The sequence below is a fragment of the Lissotriton helveticus genome, chromosome 5_1 (genome assembly GCF_964261635.1).
Source record: "Lissotriton helveticus chromosome 5_1, aLisHel1.1, whole genome shotgun sequence".
Taxonomy (NCBI): Eukaryota; Metazoa; Chordata; class Amphibia; order Caudata; family Salamandridae; genus Lissotriton; species Lissotriton helveticus.
The window spans coordinates 943,767,962-943,787,018 of record NC_136065.1 but is presented as its reverse complement, the minus strand read 5'-3'; the positions used below and the strand labels follow the sequence as shown (position 1 = coordinate 943,787,018).

The window sequence follows — 19,057 nt, the reverse complement described above, 5'->3', positions numbered from 1 at the left end:
GTATGATGTTACAACGCAGGCTATTACAACGCCTGCCTTTACAACGCGGTTTTTACATCGCATACCGTTACAACGCATAGCGCTTTTGGGTGCTGGATAGTGAATAGTTTAATTTACTATTCCAACTCCAGTCCCCGTGGACACTAGGGAAGGTGTTGGATAGTAAATTAAACTTATTCCCTATCTTAGAGCGCCCCCCAGCGCAATGCGTTGTAATGGTTTGCGTTGTAATGACCGCGTTGTAATGGTAGTGCGTTGTAAAAGTTTCATTGTAAGTGATGTTTACCGATGAGCTGAGCTCGTCATGGCCCTGCCCGCTCAATGGAACACCCAGCAAGGCGGGGGCATTATCCCCGCGTGGTCGTTCCGCGGAGGCCATGACGAGCTCAGCTCGTCATCAGAACAGCGCCACCGTGCTGTCGTCATCAGCATGGAAGAGGTCAAACATGAAGTCACCTCATGCCTTTTTATTCCACTATCAGACATTCCCTGAATCTGTGTCTTACTCTTTCTTTCGCTCTTAGTCGCGGGTTTTCCGCCTTTTTCTTCCTCCTTCTTTCCTCTAGGTTTATTTTTCTCTTTCTTGCCAAGTGCCATACCCCAAAAATGAGTGCTGGTGGTCCCCACCAGCAACCAAAGGCTCAAATTAGCACTAGTGATGCAAGAGAAGGTAAGGATACCTGTTTTACTCTCTACTCTCGAAGGCACTTTTCAAGACGCCCTTTGACCTCAGTGAGGTGAGGTGGTCAGGCCCTAAGTCTGAAGATTGTTACAGGACAATTATATCACGGAGTAAGAGAAAGCCCCGTGTCCCTTAATATTTTCTTTGCAATTTTAGAATACTGATGCAAAACCTGGCTATATTTTACAAAATGCTTGTCTTACAAAAAACTTTCTTATGAATTATGTAACGTGTATAATCACGTCCACTGGCAGTGTGGACACAGTTGCAGATATAAAGCCAGTGTTCTCATGTGCGACATTGACATGCACATATTTTGCCTCTCAATGGCTGTCAGGCTTTGAAGGTGTCACTGTACTCACGAGAGGCAGCAACATTCAGCAGAGTGCACAGCTCATTAGAGAAACGGTTAAGCTGGTAATGAATGATTTATCGTCATAACAAAAGTGCACTGTACCTTTGTTTTGTCAAACAGGGCATGATTATCCAGTATCATGTTCCTTTCATGGACGGCATATCTCCTTAAGTCACGTTCAAACTGCTACACGAACAAGGAAACAAAGAGAGGTGATGTTAGTATAAATAGCTTAAAGTTGTATTGATAATTGAAAGACGAATGTGAACAAAAATCAGAAAGCACATGCACTGAACTTCGGTTGCATGCATGCTGGAGAAATTCATCCTTAGTTTATGTCCTCGCATAATGTGTTTTGAATTGAAACTGGTAATTACATTTTGAAAAACTATAATTGATGTGCTGTTAGTATGTGAATGTTACGAGGGCGTAAAATGCTGCATTCATGTACTGGAAATAGAAGTCACTAATCTCTCACTATGCGATATAACCTCCTCCTTTATAGTGTGTCAGCCTTCAGGAACATGAATTGGAAGATGGTCTTTCAGTGCAGTTTTATTTATACAAAAAAACACCCCTTCCCCCAAAATATCAGGCAGGTCTGTATGTCAATGGAAGGCAAGCGATATGTGTTTCAGAGTAATTAGAAACAGTTCATTATTCATCTCAAATATATAAAACAAAGGCTACAGTAAAGATATTTTGCCTTTTTTATGAAACCATAATATATCTTTAAAAAACGCTCAGAAATGCACCTAAAATTCACAGTGAACATGAAGTGATCAGACACTATGGTGTACAGAACCGAGATATGATTTTTCAAAGTTTTAAGTGTTTCTAGCACCAAAAAGTACAAAGTGCCAACTACGGAGTCAAAGTCAATAGATAAGGCTGATGTGATGGAGCATGGGTCATATACAGGGACCAGGTTTATCCTGGTTGAAAGTTTACCTGTTGATTTAGTCATTTTTCTGAATAAAAGCCCTCATGAGTGAGGCCATTGGCATGTCAGGCTGCAACTGAATCCGAAGAGGGACTTGTCAAAGGCAGGTGAGTGTAGCGTAGGACCTCAGTTGGTGCCTCCACTCTGGCTGGAAGTTCACGGCTCATGTCGTCGAAGAAGGGAAAACTCAGAGTGTGTGAAGTCCAAAGTTGGGGCCCAGGAAGGCAGCATTGTTATTGGGGTGCTGCTTAGGGTGGTCATGGTGAAGTCGTCTATGTTCGGACTGTAAACCTTTTTGGGAAGTCAGAAACCTTTTAGCGTGGCACCAGCAAGTTTAGTCTGACCTGCAGTTCGACATTGGTGTTGCTCGGCTTTAGCCCATAGTTCTTTTTGCAGAACATTCAGAAAAAGTTTCCAAGTGTTCAGCCATGCAATTTTAAAGGGGGAAAGAGTACCCTTCAACACCAACCAAGGGCCCAGGACCTTTTGGACACATCAAGGGAGTTAGTACTTAATCTCTCAGAAGCCACCAACAGGGTCCAAGGCATATCCATACCGAACTGGTCATCTGGGCTCTTGACGGTGTGGGCTTCTTGCAGCTTTTGAGTTCCTGGAGCATAACAGGAGGCTAACTAACTAGCTTTTTGTTAGACCTGTCATCCTTGGTGTGGTTTTACCTCTACCTTTTTGCCTTCAGACTGCCATGACCCCATACACGCAGCACTATACCACCAGGTCCAAGTCCTATAGGCAAGAGCATAGGGTACAGACACCCCCCCCCACTTCACTGTGGTAGTGAGAGGTCACTTAATTCTGCCAAAGGCTGTAGTGACTCCAAGTACCAAGCGCCATGGCAACAGGAGGCCCAGCTGTAAAATATAATCTTGATTGACAGGCTATTTAAAACCTTTCACCACAAGCATCAGCGCTTGGTATTTTGATTATTTTGCAGCGTTTCAGTCTACGCTCCTTGGAGGGGGCATGCTCTCAACTCAACCGTTCACCTGGAAGCAGTACTCGGCATGCGAGGTAAGAGCAAGAGCTGGTCTGTGAATGCAGGCAGAGTAGGTGTTTTGCGGCTAGGTTTATTGAGGAGGTCCGTGGCCTGGGGGTTTTTGAATTGTTGGATTGGTTGCTGGATTCAAGCTAACCTGGCTGATGATGGGTGACGCCCCGAAACCGGTCCCCGGGATGCTTGGTTCCAGTCCAGAGAGAAGCTGACTTGGCAGTTAGGGCTAAACTGTTCCCAGGTGGGGCAGGGTCAAGACTGATTGGCAAATGGCTGCGTCCAAATTGGGGTGGCATGGTGAGCAGAAAAACAATGGACTTAACCCAGATCTGTGACTGAGGTGGAATGTTTGACAATAATCAGCATTCTGTCCATCATCTTTTTGTGCAGCTATAGTAGCTCTAAGTGGCAATGTTATGCACAGACGGGCCAAGTTAGAAAATGGGGCTTTTTAAAATAAATAAAACAAGTCCAAAACAGCAAAAATCCAATCTGCAGAACCAGAGATATTCAAATTGAAAGATTTCAGTAAAAATAGTGGCAAAAAGCACAAAGTACAAACCGTGAATTTCTGGTCCCACCAGCCCAGGACACATTCACAAGTTCAGACCAACCAAGCTGGAGCGTGGGCTGGCCACAATCATCGAGTTAGGCCCACTGAACAGAGTACAATAAATCCTGGTTTACAGAGAGTTACGAGGGTCTGCGTCAAAGATGCATCGTGCAGTCGAAGTGATGCGTCATTTTCAAGGTGTGGTGAGGCTGCGATGAGAGCGCTTGCACAGTCATTGAGGATCCCATCAATGGGGCTTGCAATGCGAAGTCAGGTGTTGAAGATGAGACACTCATTCGGGGCGATGCCTTGCTTTCGAGGAGCTGTGAGGCTGCAATGTGGAGTCCATTGTCGTCATTGAGCCTGCGCCGATGAGAGATGGGAGGGCCTGTGCTGAGTATGCATCACGAATAGGTGGTTCCGTTGAAGGTGCATGGGTGGTGCAGGTGTTTGCAATGAGTCCAATTCACACACCAGCCGCAAAACGTCGGTTCTGCTTAGGTTTGCACCATGCAGCAGATGAGTTGCTTTGGTTCCGCAGGATCCATAGAGGTTGGGAGAGCACCTTAATCTAACTTCCAAGGTCCGGGACTGGGGTGGCATCACTTAGCAGGGTATACACACAGATGTCAGAGTCCAGGTGCAGATGTAAGGTTATTGGAAGCCTGTTATGTCTCTGAGGCTTCAGATCAGGAGGCCAGCCAACAAGCCCCTCAAATCACTCTGGGTTCTGGGTTCATAGATGCCGGTCCATTTCTTCTCACCCAGGCAAGAGGGCAGCAGGTCAGCACAGCAAGGCAGCAGTTCTTCAGAGCAGCAGTCTAAAAGAATGGCAGTCCTTTCAGCAATACATAATTTCTCCTTCCTGGTAGAGTATCCACTGGCCCAGAAGAGTACTTAGGTGGTGGTGTCTGAGGTCCAGTATATATACACCCAGTTGTGACCGTGAAGTTCGGAGAGGTTTTTTGGAGGTAAGCCTTTGAAGTGCACAGATCCCCTGTCTCAACCTGTCCTGGTTCCAGGCTAACTACAGGGAATATGCAGCCCTTTATGTAGAGCTGGGTCACATTCCTTCCTCCAATCCTGCCAGTGATGGCCCATGCAGTCACACCTAAGCACTCCATTGTGTGTGGATGTCTAGGAGGAATACACAAAGCTCAACTCTCACCTATACCTAGTCATAAGACCCAGAGGCACCATGGCTAGGGTAGGAAAATGCCAACTTCTAAAAGTAACACAAAAAGACGATGGACGGAATGCTGAACATTGTCAAACAATCCACCCCCAGTCACAGATCTGGGTTAAATCCAATGTTTTTCTACTCACCATTCCACCCCAGGTTGGACCCAGCATATGCAAATAAGTCTTGACCTGCTCCTTATGGGAACAGTCCAGCCTGAACTGCCAAGCCAGATCCCTCCTGGACCGAAACAGGCATCCTGGGACCGATTTCGGAGTATCACTCCTCATCAGCTTGGCAAGCTTGAAACCAGTGGCAGAGTGAGAACAGGACCCACTTTTGCAGCACTTCCTGTGTGTTTGACTGCAAACTATCCCATCATGCTCTTGCTTTCTTAATACCAATATGGCAGAACCTTCCTTTCCTTGTGCAGTGCTCTGAGCATTCCCCTGAGGTAAGTCCTAGGTAAATGAGGAACTCCCCCTACAAACCCGTGTTGGAACAGACTTTCCCCACACTGGGATTGGTACCACTCTAGCTATTTAAACAATGGCAGGGCTAGTCTAGATGTGAGTTACATCTTCCTGTGACAAGGATGCCACTTTCAAGCATGTGCATTAGGTGGGCATATCCCCCATGCTATCCTGTCAGGAGGAGGTTGCACCTCCTCACAGCCAAGGCCGTTTTGTTTTCTTCCCTGGGAGCCATTCACACCCCCTTGCGGGGCCAAGCAGGCCGCCAGGTGATAGTTAGACATTAACTCTGAAAAGGCTGCTAAAGGCTTCAGGCAGTAAATGACAACTTTCTGTCAGTTGCATTTTAAAAATAGTAAATTAAAGTCCGACTTGACCATCAGATTGGATTTTAAATTACTATTAATTTGAGACCTAGAATCATGGTTCTTGCCACTTCCAAAATTACATCATGCATTATAATATGTTACAATGGAACCCAGTACTTTTCTATGGATACATGTAAAACTAAGGTACACATGTCCTACATTTTAAATACCATGCACCCTGCCCTAGTGCGTTTAGGGTCTGTTTTGATGGCCAGTTACAAGTATTAAAACAACAGGTTTGGTCTGGAGAAAGGTTTATTTTGCCAGATTGAATTTGCAGTTTTAAAAGTAAACCTTCAGGCTGCACAGACAGGCCCGAAGACTGCTTTTCATTCTCACTTTAGTGGGGGTGCAATAGATGCTGCCGTCCACTAGGGACATTTAACTGACAGGCCCTGGGTATGCTTTGTACCATATACCAGGGACTCGTAAGTAAGTTACATATACCAATTAGGAATATATGGATTTATAGGTATGTTATTTATGCTATTTAGGATTTTTTGGTGTCAGTCCACATCCACTACCACCTGGTTATGGAAGCAAGATCGCAGTCGCCTAACTCGACCGTGCTGCGCTCTCTACTCTAATGGCGAACTAAATGACCAATTACCCTCTTAAAATGCTGCAGGAAATAAGGATAATGGTGAATGCCTTGCAGAGACTGTTTGCAAATTATCAACATCACGCTTAAACTGCTGCAAGGTTGTTTTACATCAAGAAGATGTTTTACTCGCCTGTGTTCGGCTGTGAATGGAGGCAGTGGACCAATTTGGCTGTAACCAGTGCAAAGCGAGGTGCCTGGCCCAAGGAATGTATCCTAAGGTTGCCTTTAATATGAAACAAAAGGCACCCACTGTTTTCACAATGTCTGGACCAATTTGGGTTTCAGTGGGCTCAGCAGGCTTGACAGCAGATCCCTCTACAATGTTGGCATGGCAGAGTACTTGAAGAAAACACCACGGTGGCCCAGATGGAGATCACAGGTGAAAAGGAGAAAGGCGGGGCTACGCCCCAGCAGTGGCCGGCCGGCTCCTCTGTGTTGGAGCCCCTCAGAGGTTTCTGCTGGAGCTGGGATCCCCTGTCATCAGGAGGAGCCTGCGGAGAAAGGATGCAATGCTCATATCCTCCATCGGGATTGAGAGAATCCGGCATCAACTACAGATGTGTTAGTGCCTGAGGAAATGCAGGCAGAACAGTGGATGCAGCCGACTGTCCTGCAGGGCATATAGACAGAAAAGGTCAAAACTATTATTTCTTTATTGGTGTCTGACTCTAATAATGGAGGTGGCTCAATGAATCCGCCCCAGTCTCAAGTATGGGTGACCACTTTAGATCTGGAGGAGGCCAAATTGGACAATAAGGCACAGGGCCAAGATATGATGGTGGAAGAAAGGGACAATCGCCCCCCCCCCCCTTGTATAATTAAGTCACAACAGAAGGGTAGAAAAGCTTGATTGTCACTGGGGGCGTGGCCTGAGATAGGTTTTCAGGATTCTGAGGCTAATGACTGCTTTTTCTTGCTGTCAGATGAGACCTGCTCAGCAGATGGGTCACACTGAGTCGCGGATTTGAGCAACAATGATAGTACGCCTGATATAAGGGTGGCTGAATCAGCTATAACTGCACTTAAAGTGACTAAAAAACCAGGACAGCAAAATGAAATTGCAGGAAAATAACTGATGTGGGACTATTTACTGACTGAGCAGCTGCTTAGCACTTTGTCTATCACTCCTCAAGACACTTCTGGTAAAATGACCCCCTCTTTGGACACAATTCTTCAAACTATCCTGTCACACTGCGATGAAACGCAACAAGATAGCCACCGTTTGCAAGCAGCTATTCAGAAAGCCATTGGAGAGCACCTAACAGATCTTGAGACTAGAGCGACTACCTTTCAGATGGATGTGGTGGGTAAAAAAGGTCAGACAGAAGGTCAGACAGAAGCTCATGTCCCAACTGATTGATATTCAATGGAAACTCGAGGAGCAGGAAAACCGCCAAAGACGTAATAATCTGTGGGTCCTTAGAATTCCGGAGTGTAAGGAGGGATCAGAACCTCATACATATATGGTGGATATGCTGAGCACAGCTTTTCCTGATCTTGAAGGCTGGAAATGGTCTGAGGAGATACAGCGGGCCCACCGGATTTACTTAATTGAAAAGCATCCAATCAAAATGAATATGAATCCCTGCATTGTGTTGGTATGTTCTGGAAATTTTCTTCTGAGGCAAGCTATTTTCGACAAAGCTAGGGCAGAATCTCAGAGAACTCTGGGTGATTTCTCATTTTTCATTAGGCCTGACTTCTGCCATTTAACTGTCGAGAGGCGATGGCGATTGCGCCAACTGATCAAACCATTTCAAGACAAGGGCGCTCAGGCCTATTTAATCAATCCGGCTTGCATGAAAGTGATCCAGGGCGATCGGACAAGGTATTTTTTCCTCAGAAATTAAAGCTAAAGAGTTTCTAATGAAGCCTGATGTATAACGGTTAACTTTCCTTTTTTCCCCCTGCTAGGGAATGAGTACTATCAGGTATTAGGGATAAGGAAATGCTATTGTATAGTTATAGTTTGGGTTCTCCTCTTTCTTTCTCTTTTTTCCCTTTTTGATTTTTTGGGGGTTTTCTACTTGTTGCAAGGTGAGGGTATCTAAATGCTGGTAAAATGTGTGGTGCATTTCGTTCACTGATCAGATAGGCTGCGTCCATCTTCCACAGACCGGATGACGGTCTGGGTGCTTTTCAGGGCTGGAGGGGATGGTTGGAGTTGTGGGAGGTTGGAGGGGTCTTTGGGCAGGGTGGGTTGGTAGAGTGTGGGTTGGGGTTGGGGGAGGCGGGGTGGAAAAATCCAGAGAGAAAATAAGGAAGCTAATTTGAAAAATCTGAACACAGAAGAGATGGGCAGTCAGTGGAATCTTGTTTTTGAGTACGTTGATGGCTAAGATAACAATATGCTTAGTAAATTTTGGAAGCTTGAACAATATTGCTAAGCATTCAAGGGTCAATGAGATATTAATATCCCTAAGCCAAGATATAATTTGTCAACAAGAGAACCATATTCCATGTGGTAAGGAGGAAACCATGCAGATTAAAGGGTATACTCTAACTATGTGTTCAACTCAGACTTCAACAATAAGGGGTGTAGCTATTCATGTAAAAAATAACATCAGATTATTGGAAGGAGCTCTAGCTCTGGTCCTAAAGTATTGGAAGATTTAGAGATGGAATTAGCATCATGGCCAGATCGTTTGATTGTATGTGGAGATTTAAATATTTACCTGTAAGTGGGGGGGTGCTTCATTTAATAAGTATAGTGAAAAGAAACCTCAAGTTTATAGGGCACTGACCTCTCTGAGGGCCAGTCATGTTCTAAGTGATGTATGGGCTGTCTAGAAACCCTCTGACCTAGGATACATGTATTTTTCCTGCCCTAATAAAAAACATGTTCAGTTAGACTATTTCCTGGCTTCATCTACTATCCTTTGTAAAACTTGAATTAAAAAACTCCCTAAATTATTCTCAGATCACAATCCTTTTTAAAATTGGGGGGTCTAAGAGACATAGACAGGTCAAATTGACCTTTGATAGGAAACTTCTCTCCAATGAGACATTTATTGAACGCAATAGGCGCTGGGTGGTAGACTATTTTGATATAAATCAATATAGTGCATCATGGGGAGTAGTTTGGGATGCTTTTAAAGCTGCGCTGAGGGGAAGGTTATTAGTTTTGTGGGATTGAGGCAGAAACAGCAGAGGGCTGAGGTTAACTAATTGATAGAAGGGTTAGCATTTTTGGAGAAAGAACATGTAGCATTGATAAGTCAGGGGCAGGAGAAGGCACAAGAACAACAAGTATTTCAATTAAAAGTAGTAAAGGTGAAAGCCAAGATTAATAGCTACTTTAGTGAGAGAGTGACCAAGAGTTTCAAACTCATAACAATGAGATCTATGAATATGAGGAGTCAGTAGGAAGGCTGTTGGTGTTACACACAAGAAAGAAAATCGCAAGGAACAATATTATTAAAATAAAAAATAATGATGGCCAATACGCTACGGATCCCAGCTACAGTCTCAGTATATTCGGGCAATTTTATAGAGAACTATATCAAGAGGATCTCACTTTGGTGTGGGGAAACATGAGGAAACAACTGAGAGTAATTGACTCAGCAAAGTATCGGGAGATGGAGTCTGATATTTCATTGAAGGAAGTCATAGATGCTTTACACTGGATGGCCTAATGGAAGGCTGCAGGCTCTGATAAGGATATCTTTTGAATAAGGAGAAAACACAGACCGTTTGCTCTAATAACATTAGTTTTCAAGATTCCTGAAATATCGATACATTTATATTTCTAGGGGTTAGGATAATTTGTGAGGTAGACTCCATTTGGTCGATCAATCTAGATCCTCTCCTAAGTAGTATTAGTATTAATTTAAGATATATGGATATGCTACATCTGTCAATAATAGGGAGATGATGTATACTTAAAATGAATATTCTTCCTAAGGTACTCTTTTTGTTCCATTCTAACCTCCTTGAGATAGAAGGTGCTACATTTAAGAAGCTGGACTCTATGTTCATAAACTTTATATGGCAGTATCGGAAAATATGACGATCTCTTAAATATTTTACATTAACTACGTATTTTACAACTGGTCTGCTCTCCTAGAGCAAATGGGAGTCTTGTTCTTAGCAGATAGTTCAAATATCAAAAGTCAGGAATGTGACTCTGCTTCCCCTTCTATATCAGCTGTCTATAGTTAGGGATGCATATGGTGTTGTTCGCCGACAAGTTGAGGCCAGCTATTATTTAAAAAATTGTTTTAAATGTCTAATGGCAGCCTGGAAAGTTTGGAATAAGGTGGGCAAATTGATGAAGTTTCCGAGATATATAACAATCCGGTATTATTAAGATTGGAGACATCTACAAGGCATCAAAACTTTCTTCATTCTCAGACCTACAGCAGGATTATGGGATAACCACTAGGGCTTACTTTACATATTTCCAGATGAAATAGTTTTTTTAACCAACTTGGTTTTACTAGATGAAATCCCCCTTCTAGAAGCTATTAAGATGTTTTAAAAAAATCTTACTTGATTCTACCCCTGATATTTAAAGAAGGTAGAAACCAACTGGGCCAAGAAGTTAGGGGATGGGGATGCAGACTTATATATGTCACTTGCACTTGGGATGAAGATTTTCCTCTCAGCTAATCTGAAGGCCAGCACTATTAAACAATCTTTAATCTATATTTTACTCCAGCAAAGTTATTTGACTGGGGAAGAAGGGGGAATGACAAATGCACTAAATGCGAAGGGAGTCCCACTGAAATGATACATATGTTTTTTGTCTTTGAAGAACTGCAACCTTTAAAGACAGGAATCAAGACTTTTTGGCAAGGTGTGTTAGGAAAAGAGGTATCCATCAGCCCGCTCATGATGCCTCTGGGATATGATAATCGTGAAGAATTGGATGCAGCGCAAATGTACTTTAAATTCATTTCAGTCACTATAGCCCATCTACTGATTGCAATGGCATTGAAGGATTAAGAGTCCCCAACGTATCAGGCATGGATTGTCCGCCTTTTGAGTATACATACTCAAGAAATAGATCTGTTTAATTGTAAAGGTAGACACTCTAAGAGCAGGGGCTGAAGGATCTCGTTACCTTTGACCTCATGGCTCACTGGCAGACGAAGATAAAATAGCGGGCTTACCTCAGAGCATCGAGGGGGTGAAGGATGTATGATCGTATCCCGATATCCTTTTAAGCTAGTGTTGTGGGTAAATTTCTACCTTCCATTCCTTGTTTTATCTAATAATCTATATATCATAATGACGCCCGATTAACTTTCTGCCACTTTTTTGCCGCTTGCCTCTGCCACTGGCTACGCCACTTGCCTCACCCTGCCAGCTGAAGTCAGCCTGCTTGCGGGGGCCATTGCTGCTGGAGAACTCCAAGCCCCAGGGGGCTGTGCGACATCGCGGCAGGAGCTGCGCACTGCCTCTGCACCTCCCTGCGCAGAAATCATCGCCAGGGCTCCCGTGGTGCGGGACTTGCGCTGGCCCGCTTGGGCAAAGCCCAGGCCAAGGTCGGGCCCGTTTGTGGCCGTCAGGGACCGACAGAGATGTAGCCGGGCCACCCATCTGACATCTTTAATCAACCGAGTCCCGCAGTGGTGAGTGGGGTAATATATATTACATTAGCTCGATGCCTGGGGCAGCAAACATCATGGGCAAACGCAATATTGCCCCAGCATCGCGTAACACCACAACGATAGATAGCATGCTGGAGAGAACAGTTAGTATTGTTAGTACCAAAACTGAATTAACCAAGAGGCGTTTGTCCTTGGGTCTAACTAAGTCACATCTACTTCCACAAACTGAGAACATTGATACCAGCGACCCCCAACCAACACTGCCCACGCCAGTTGATCAAAACTTAGACCCACCTGGTCGGGAAAGCGCATTGAGCGCGGAGCTAGATATTGGGAACCTGGAGGACACTATTTCTACGGGTTGCTTGAGGGATATCTCTGTACCTGTTATTGTAAATGTATCCCCGACCGCAGAAGTCTCTGGAGGAAAAAGGAAAAGGAAAACAACTAAACTGGTTGGCTCTAAACGGAAACAACCTCCACGTTTGAAATCTCAACATACTGCTTTAACTACGTGGATTCAGGTCCCGACAACTCTAGCTGACCAAGTGCCTGTTAGTGCCTCGGTTGACTTAACATCTTCAGAGACACCAAACCATTCTGTATATACACAGACTGAATCTACATTGACACCTTTTTCTAATTTTACACTTGGGGATACTTTTATTGATATCATTATAGATACAATGTTTGAGCATGTTAAGGTACTCGTAGACAAGAACTTTGCTAGCCTTTGGGAGCGTTTAGACCGTTTAGAATCGTTAACTAACAAATTAAACTCGCCCAGCAAGGTAACTAAGCAGGTATCTGCACAGGATAGCACTAATATAAAACAGACACTGTGTGATCCGAAAGAGGAAGAGGGGATCAAAATTTCCACTCATACCCCGGCCCCTAGTGCCACCTGTTGCAAAGTCAAAGATCGCATCCCTCCTAAACCCCGTCCTGACTCCGTCAATACCCAAAATTTAAATCCTATTACTACACTCCATCCACCTAGCTGTATTGGAGATCAAGCTGCCCCCACAGCTTCTGTCAACATTGTTAGTAATAGCAGTGGTAGGCATGCTGCGTCAAATAAAGATGTTTTAAGTCTACCTCCAGCAGCCTGTCCTTACATCGTGGTCCTCGCAGGAGTGCCACCGCTAGAGAAGAATACGCCTGAGTCTTTGGACCAATTACAGAACAAAAGTATTGATTGGTTGGCTAAACATAAAGGGTATAGGAGGTTCAACATAAATGACATCATAAGGGTACGTAGGGTTGGATGGGTTGGTCAATCAGAAAAGACCATTGAGGGAGACTGCATTGTTATTAATTTCCGGCAACCAATGCTTGTAAGAGCAATACTGAGGGCAAAGGGGATTAATTGCTCTGTACCTACAAATATTTGGGCACTACCCCTTGGTTTCTTTTATAGACCAAACTCCCAGCAGCAATTCTCATCTACTCCCTCATATCTATCTATAAACAGTTTTGTTGCCCTCTCGGATCTTGATACCTTAGATTGACCGTCAATAATACTAAAATACACTGTAATCGCCCCATTAATGCCTATGTTAGCCATCGCAGGAAATGATGGCTCTGAGTTTGACCCCGGTGCTGACATAGAAAATGATGGTCCTGAGCCTAATGACCATATATTATATATGTGCTTAGCTGGAATGTCGCCGGTTTGGCATCGAAATTAAATAGTGATGAATGGGTCAAGATGGTAAATAAATATGATATTTTCATGTTCCAAGAGACATTGGCCATATCTGAGTTATATCCCGAAGGGTATGAATGTCTTAATATTACCTCACCCCACCCCAAACAAGGCAGACCCTCGGTTGGCTTATCCATCTGGGTGAGCATTGCGTCAGGTGGCAGTATAAAAACAATCCCCACCTGAAAAGCTAATTTTCAAGCCTTGATTAACACACAGGGGTCTCGTTCTTTTTTATTAACTTCTATAATAACAATTTTTTAACTATGCCGAACATGAATTTTGTGAACAATTTTAACTTTATTTTGGACATACCTAATTTTATAGGAAACCAAAAACTTGCAGGTATTTGTCTGGGAGGTAACTTCAATGCAAAGAAAGCAGGGGGAAACACCCTAACTCCCCATTATCAACCTATGGGTAATATATGTAAAAGGGGGTCTGAGTTATTGGACCATTTATTAAAAAGTTATCTCTCTAAAGTAATGGACATCGCAGCCACAAACAACGTGGATAGCCCAATACAAACTTATAGGGGCCAAGGCTGCGCTTCTACAATAGATCACGTCTTTATAACGGCCACACTAGAAGACTACTTAGTCAAAGAAGAGGTTAAGTCATCCACTTTTGGGGATCACAATCCAATCTCAGTTTTATTTAAGGTTGTATCAAGACCTGATCTTAGAAAAGAGATAGGGACTGGAAACCTTGAACCATCAACAGATAATCTAAGGGTCAAATGGAAAGGAATGGATAGCAGTAGTGTGTTTGAAAAAATGGTAAAAACCCACCGATCACTCTGTGTGACTTATCTTTCGCCAGTTGATCCTAATTTAGAGGTAGTCCCTGCTTTTATCGACTTATGCGCAGGCATAAAACAATTGATCTCAAGACCAACACTTGTATCCTACACCAACCCTAGGCGGTTTAATTGCGCCTGTTCTCGGGCAAATAGAGAGCTTAGAGTCGCTCTCTCAACTTCCCCCAGGGACCCCAACCTCATAAGATCTTTGAGGCATGCCTACAAAAGAGTAACTAAGTAGAGGAAAGATGAGATCATAAACGAACAATGGAATCACTTGGCCTGTGCCGCAAGATTTAACAATTCATATGGTTTTTGGACAGCTACCAAGTCACTGAGATCATTGGGCAATACACTCATTTCGTTAGGTTGCAACATAACAAGTAAAGCTTGGGTAACCCATTTTTCTAAATATATGCTGCTATTTCCCAGTGTGAAGATATTATTGACAATCACGTCATCAGCCAAATTCAAATATCAATATCGGAGGTTGAGGACGCTATTAATCGAAGTCTGGGTAACAAGGCCCCCGGCCCACATGGGCTCCCTATCGCTCTTATAAAATTCAGGCCAGAGGTTTGGGCCCCTCTTTTACTTAACGATTTTAATAACCAGGCCTCAAGTAAAATCCCCAACACCTGGTCCACATCTGTCATTGTCCCAATTTTTAAAAAAGAGACAGACTAAACCCGAGTTGTTACAGACCAATTTCTTTAATTGATAATACCCTTAAAATATTGGGGAGGGTATTATTTAACAAAATCAGAACCTGGGCCGGGGAGAATATTATTTTAAATAGATGTCATCTAGGTTTTAGAAGTAAACTTGGAATGGTGGAACAGTGTCTTAACCTTAACTTGATTATAGGCAAATACACCATAGCTCAACATGGCCCAATTTACCTAGCATTCATGAACCTCACCTTGGCCTTTGATTTTGTTAATAGATCTCGGCTCCGGAAATGCCTTTTAGACTACTGGTTGGATGAGGACATGGTGCACTTTTTAGCATATTTACATAGGGATCTAAGGGAACGGGTGAGAATAAGCGCGGACGGGGCAATTTCAGGGGACATAGTGGTCGGAAGAGGCAAGAGTGCGTTTTAACCCCTCTTTTGTTTATTTTATATATTAATGAGTTACATAACGTACTGTCTGACCTGACCACAGATGTCCCTATGATTAATGGCAACAAGCTGCCCGCTCTTTAATATGCGGACAATGCTGTTTTAATGGGCAGAACACCCAATGCTCTGCACACATTAGTTAGGGGGTTTGTTGATTTTATGAATGGTCTGAATTTGTGCACACATTTTAAGAAATCTTTTTTGATGTGTTGTGGTCCTTAAAAATGTGTTATTAACGCTATTACCATGGGTCCTAAAACCTTGTTACACACACACACTTTTCAATATCTGGGTCTGCAATTTTCAGACAATGGATCTTGGGCACCCCATTTGATATATGGACAGAATTTTTTTTTTAAAGCAGTTTACTCAGTTTTAAGTCTCCCCCAACCAAAAAGAATTGAGGTAGTGTTGTCCCTACTCAAAATCTATCGAACACAATGTATACCCACTATAACATACCGGGCTGAAATCTGGGGTTATATAAACACAAAGCAGCCCAGGTCGAAGAAAATAGATTTTGTAGGAGAATAGTGGGGACACCTATCTCTTCTTCATCCTTTGTCTGTCATAATGAATTTAAATTATTTTACCTAGAGGACTATATCAGGTCGCGCCCTGCCATGTTTTGGTTGAAGGTTTGGCAAAACCCTGCAGCCTCTTTGACCAGGGAAATTATAGACGACTGTTTAAAATGTGACAACGCGGAGACATTCCTTGGATTGCAGAAGTGAAGGCTAGTTTAACTAGAGTAAACCTGGGGTATATTTTTCATAATAGAGACAGTTAGATGGACTCAATAAAAAGACTATTTGAGTTGCCATATATAAATATTATGGGGACATAAGATACGCACAAGAGCTTTCTAAAACCTCAGTCGCACATTATATATCATTGGTAGATGATGGGGGCCCTCCCACCAGCTGGTTACCTTTTAAGGGACATTACTCACTGGGAATGTAGTTTGCTCTTTCACCTTAGGTCTGGCACATTAAAATATTTGTTGTGTTTTCCCCTAGGCTACCAACCTAATATTGAGGAATTACTTTGCCCTTGTGGCAACTAGGCAAGCAATCCATGTTGCATTTCCTGTTCTCTTGTAATTTTTATCAAAGGTACAGTAAACATCTCTTAATGCCAATTTTTAGGGCCAATGGCACAATGGATTTTAAGGTTGCCTATGGGACTATCCTCCAACTTAATGGGGAAGACTTAACATTTCGAACATTTTTGGAAAATGGCCATTCGTTCGCGTGCATCAATGAACCCCTGATAATTGTATCGGATTGGATGTTTTTATTTAATAGCCTATTCTCTTCTGCTGCTATTTCTATCTGCACTTTGCACTTCGTCACTTTATTATATGATGCTGCTATACATATAACTTGAAACCTGCTGCTATTCTTTCCTAAAACTACCTGTATTCTGCACTTTGGCATTTTATCATTCGATGCTGCTATATTTATAATTCGCTACCTCTGTGACAATTTTGTGTTAATTTATTGAATTGTTCTTACATAGTCAAAGCTTGATGTACGTCTTAAACCCAGACAATGTTCTTGTGTAAATGTTTGAAATGATTAATTTTGTGAGAATTGTTTGTGCCTTTATGGACCTTGTATGTCCGAATAAAGATTATTGAATTGAAATTGAATAATGAATTTACTGTGGAGTTTGTATATAGCTTGGTACCTATTTTTTGAAGCTTTAGAAGTTTAACAATTGAGTCCAAATGTGATGCCTGTCACTGTCTTAATCCCACAAATCCAGTTACATATTGTTTTTAACTCAGCTGATTAATGAATTTTATTGCAAAAATCAAGGAATTGACTACCCATCATGTATTGTATGTTTTAAGTCTAATTACTATGTATGTATATCTTATATTTATGTTTTTCTCTATGGGCAATACAAACATTTATTAGAAAAAGCACCTGGTTATCAGGGTCCCAGAGTTCAGAGTACAAAAACCAACAGCATCAGTCAAAGAAAATAGGGATGATTATGCAAAAAGAGGCACCTTTTTACATTGTGGTAATTTATTGGTTCATATTGTGAGCTCATAAACATTGCATTTAGTGTGCAAATTACAGTTTGCATGATCGTTGTCCTGATCATACTTTGCAAAGGTCTGTGGGTTTTCGGTTGCACAGTACAGCTGTAGATAGACCCAAGCTAAAGACCCCTGGGGCTCCTACCACCCTCCAATATGGAATGTCCATTCCTAGGCTCTTCCCATACTCTCCAATTGTCTGATATTTTACAGTTCCCCAACCTTTACATTCTATCAACTAAGTGGGAATGGATTTATATATTTTTATGACTTAGGGTTGACTTAATATTTGAAAGGAAGGGGTTATTTTGACAGACTGAAATGCAGGTTTTAAACTGCTCCAGTCAGGCTACATTGGTAGACTTGAAGACATATTTGCACTATCGCTGTAGTGAATGCCTTAAAAGGCACTGCATTTAATTTATAGGCCCTGAGTAGAACTTGCACCATATACTAGGGACTTATAAGTACGATGCTAATTTAGGTAATGCCAATTAAGCCATTTTAAAGAGGGGGCACAACCACTTTATTACTGGTTAGCAGGGGGAAACTGCACAGAGTTTCACAGCCAGCAAAAATATATCAGGCACAAATCCAGGGGTATTTTTTTTTACAAATACTCATCCAGTCTCCTGTCATATAATGACTAGGTTATGGAAAATGTATTCTAGCTGGTGCCAATAAGTCCATTCTGGCACCACTTAATTTATTTCTGAATCTCCCCAACAGACTCATCTACTGTGCAAACATTTTTGAGCATATCACCCCAACCTATTGTGAACTACAGGGATTCTTGATATGATCCAAAATAAATTCAAGCTTGTCTGTATCCTATTAAAAATCCTTCATGTTTGACCATCTTTCTTAAGTATTTAGTGGAAGTAAGGCCCTAAGGAGGAGAAATATTTTCAAACTCACATTGAAGAAGTTCACAACACACGTGGCTGCTACCCACTCATTCTCAAGGGCAGCCACATACCTGAATACCTCCGAAAATGAGTAGACCACCTACACAAATCTCAAGACCTACATATTTAGACTAGAGGTGGGTGGAAATGCTGGAGTTTCAATCTGCAGAATTCAGTGGAATTGCATTAAAATTCTGTGAGACTCTACAAATTCTGCGAATGGGCAGAGTAGGCACCGCAATGTGCTGTGCATTTCCCTATGTGCCATTACATAAGTATGTAAGTCACCAAGGGGTATCCACTCCACTGCATACAACTCAGCGCCCTTAAATATTTATGTAAGGACACCAAGGGGTATGCATTCCACTGCAGTGCGTACACCTCAGTGCACTTACATAAGTGTGTGAGGGCACCAGGGGTTATTCATTTCAGTGCATAGCCCTTGCCATCAATATGTAAGGGTACTGTGGGGTATGCACTGAACTGCAATGGTTTTAACAGGGCTAGATGTTTAAGCAGTATCCCTATAATTAAATGACTGCAGATTTAGGTTTCATCTGCAGTGTTTTATAAACATAGAAGGACTGCTCCCTCTTTCAGTCCTGTTTAAAAAAACAATGACAGTGCTAATATATTCCACCTGGGGTGCAGTGGCATTTATTAGTAATTCCATGTTACATAAGTAACGCAGATTTGCTAAATTTCTCCAAATCCTCCATCGGCATTAAACATTCCACC

General features: G+C 42.6%; 1 protein-coding gene across 1 annotated transcript in view; it reads right to left on the bottom strand.

Annotated features, from left to right (window-relative positions):
• The window catches only part of LOC144752573 (DNA nucleotidylexotransferase-like), a 418,512-nt gene that overhangs the window by 259,771 nt on the left and 139,684 nt on the right, over positions 1-19,057 (bottom strand). The window contains exon 4 of the mRNA XM_078640461.1: positions 1,140-1,223. Coding sequence (XP_078496587.1) covers positions 1,140-1,223 — 84 coding nt within the window. The remainder of the gene's footprint in view (positions 1-1,139; positions 1,224-19,057) is intronic.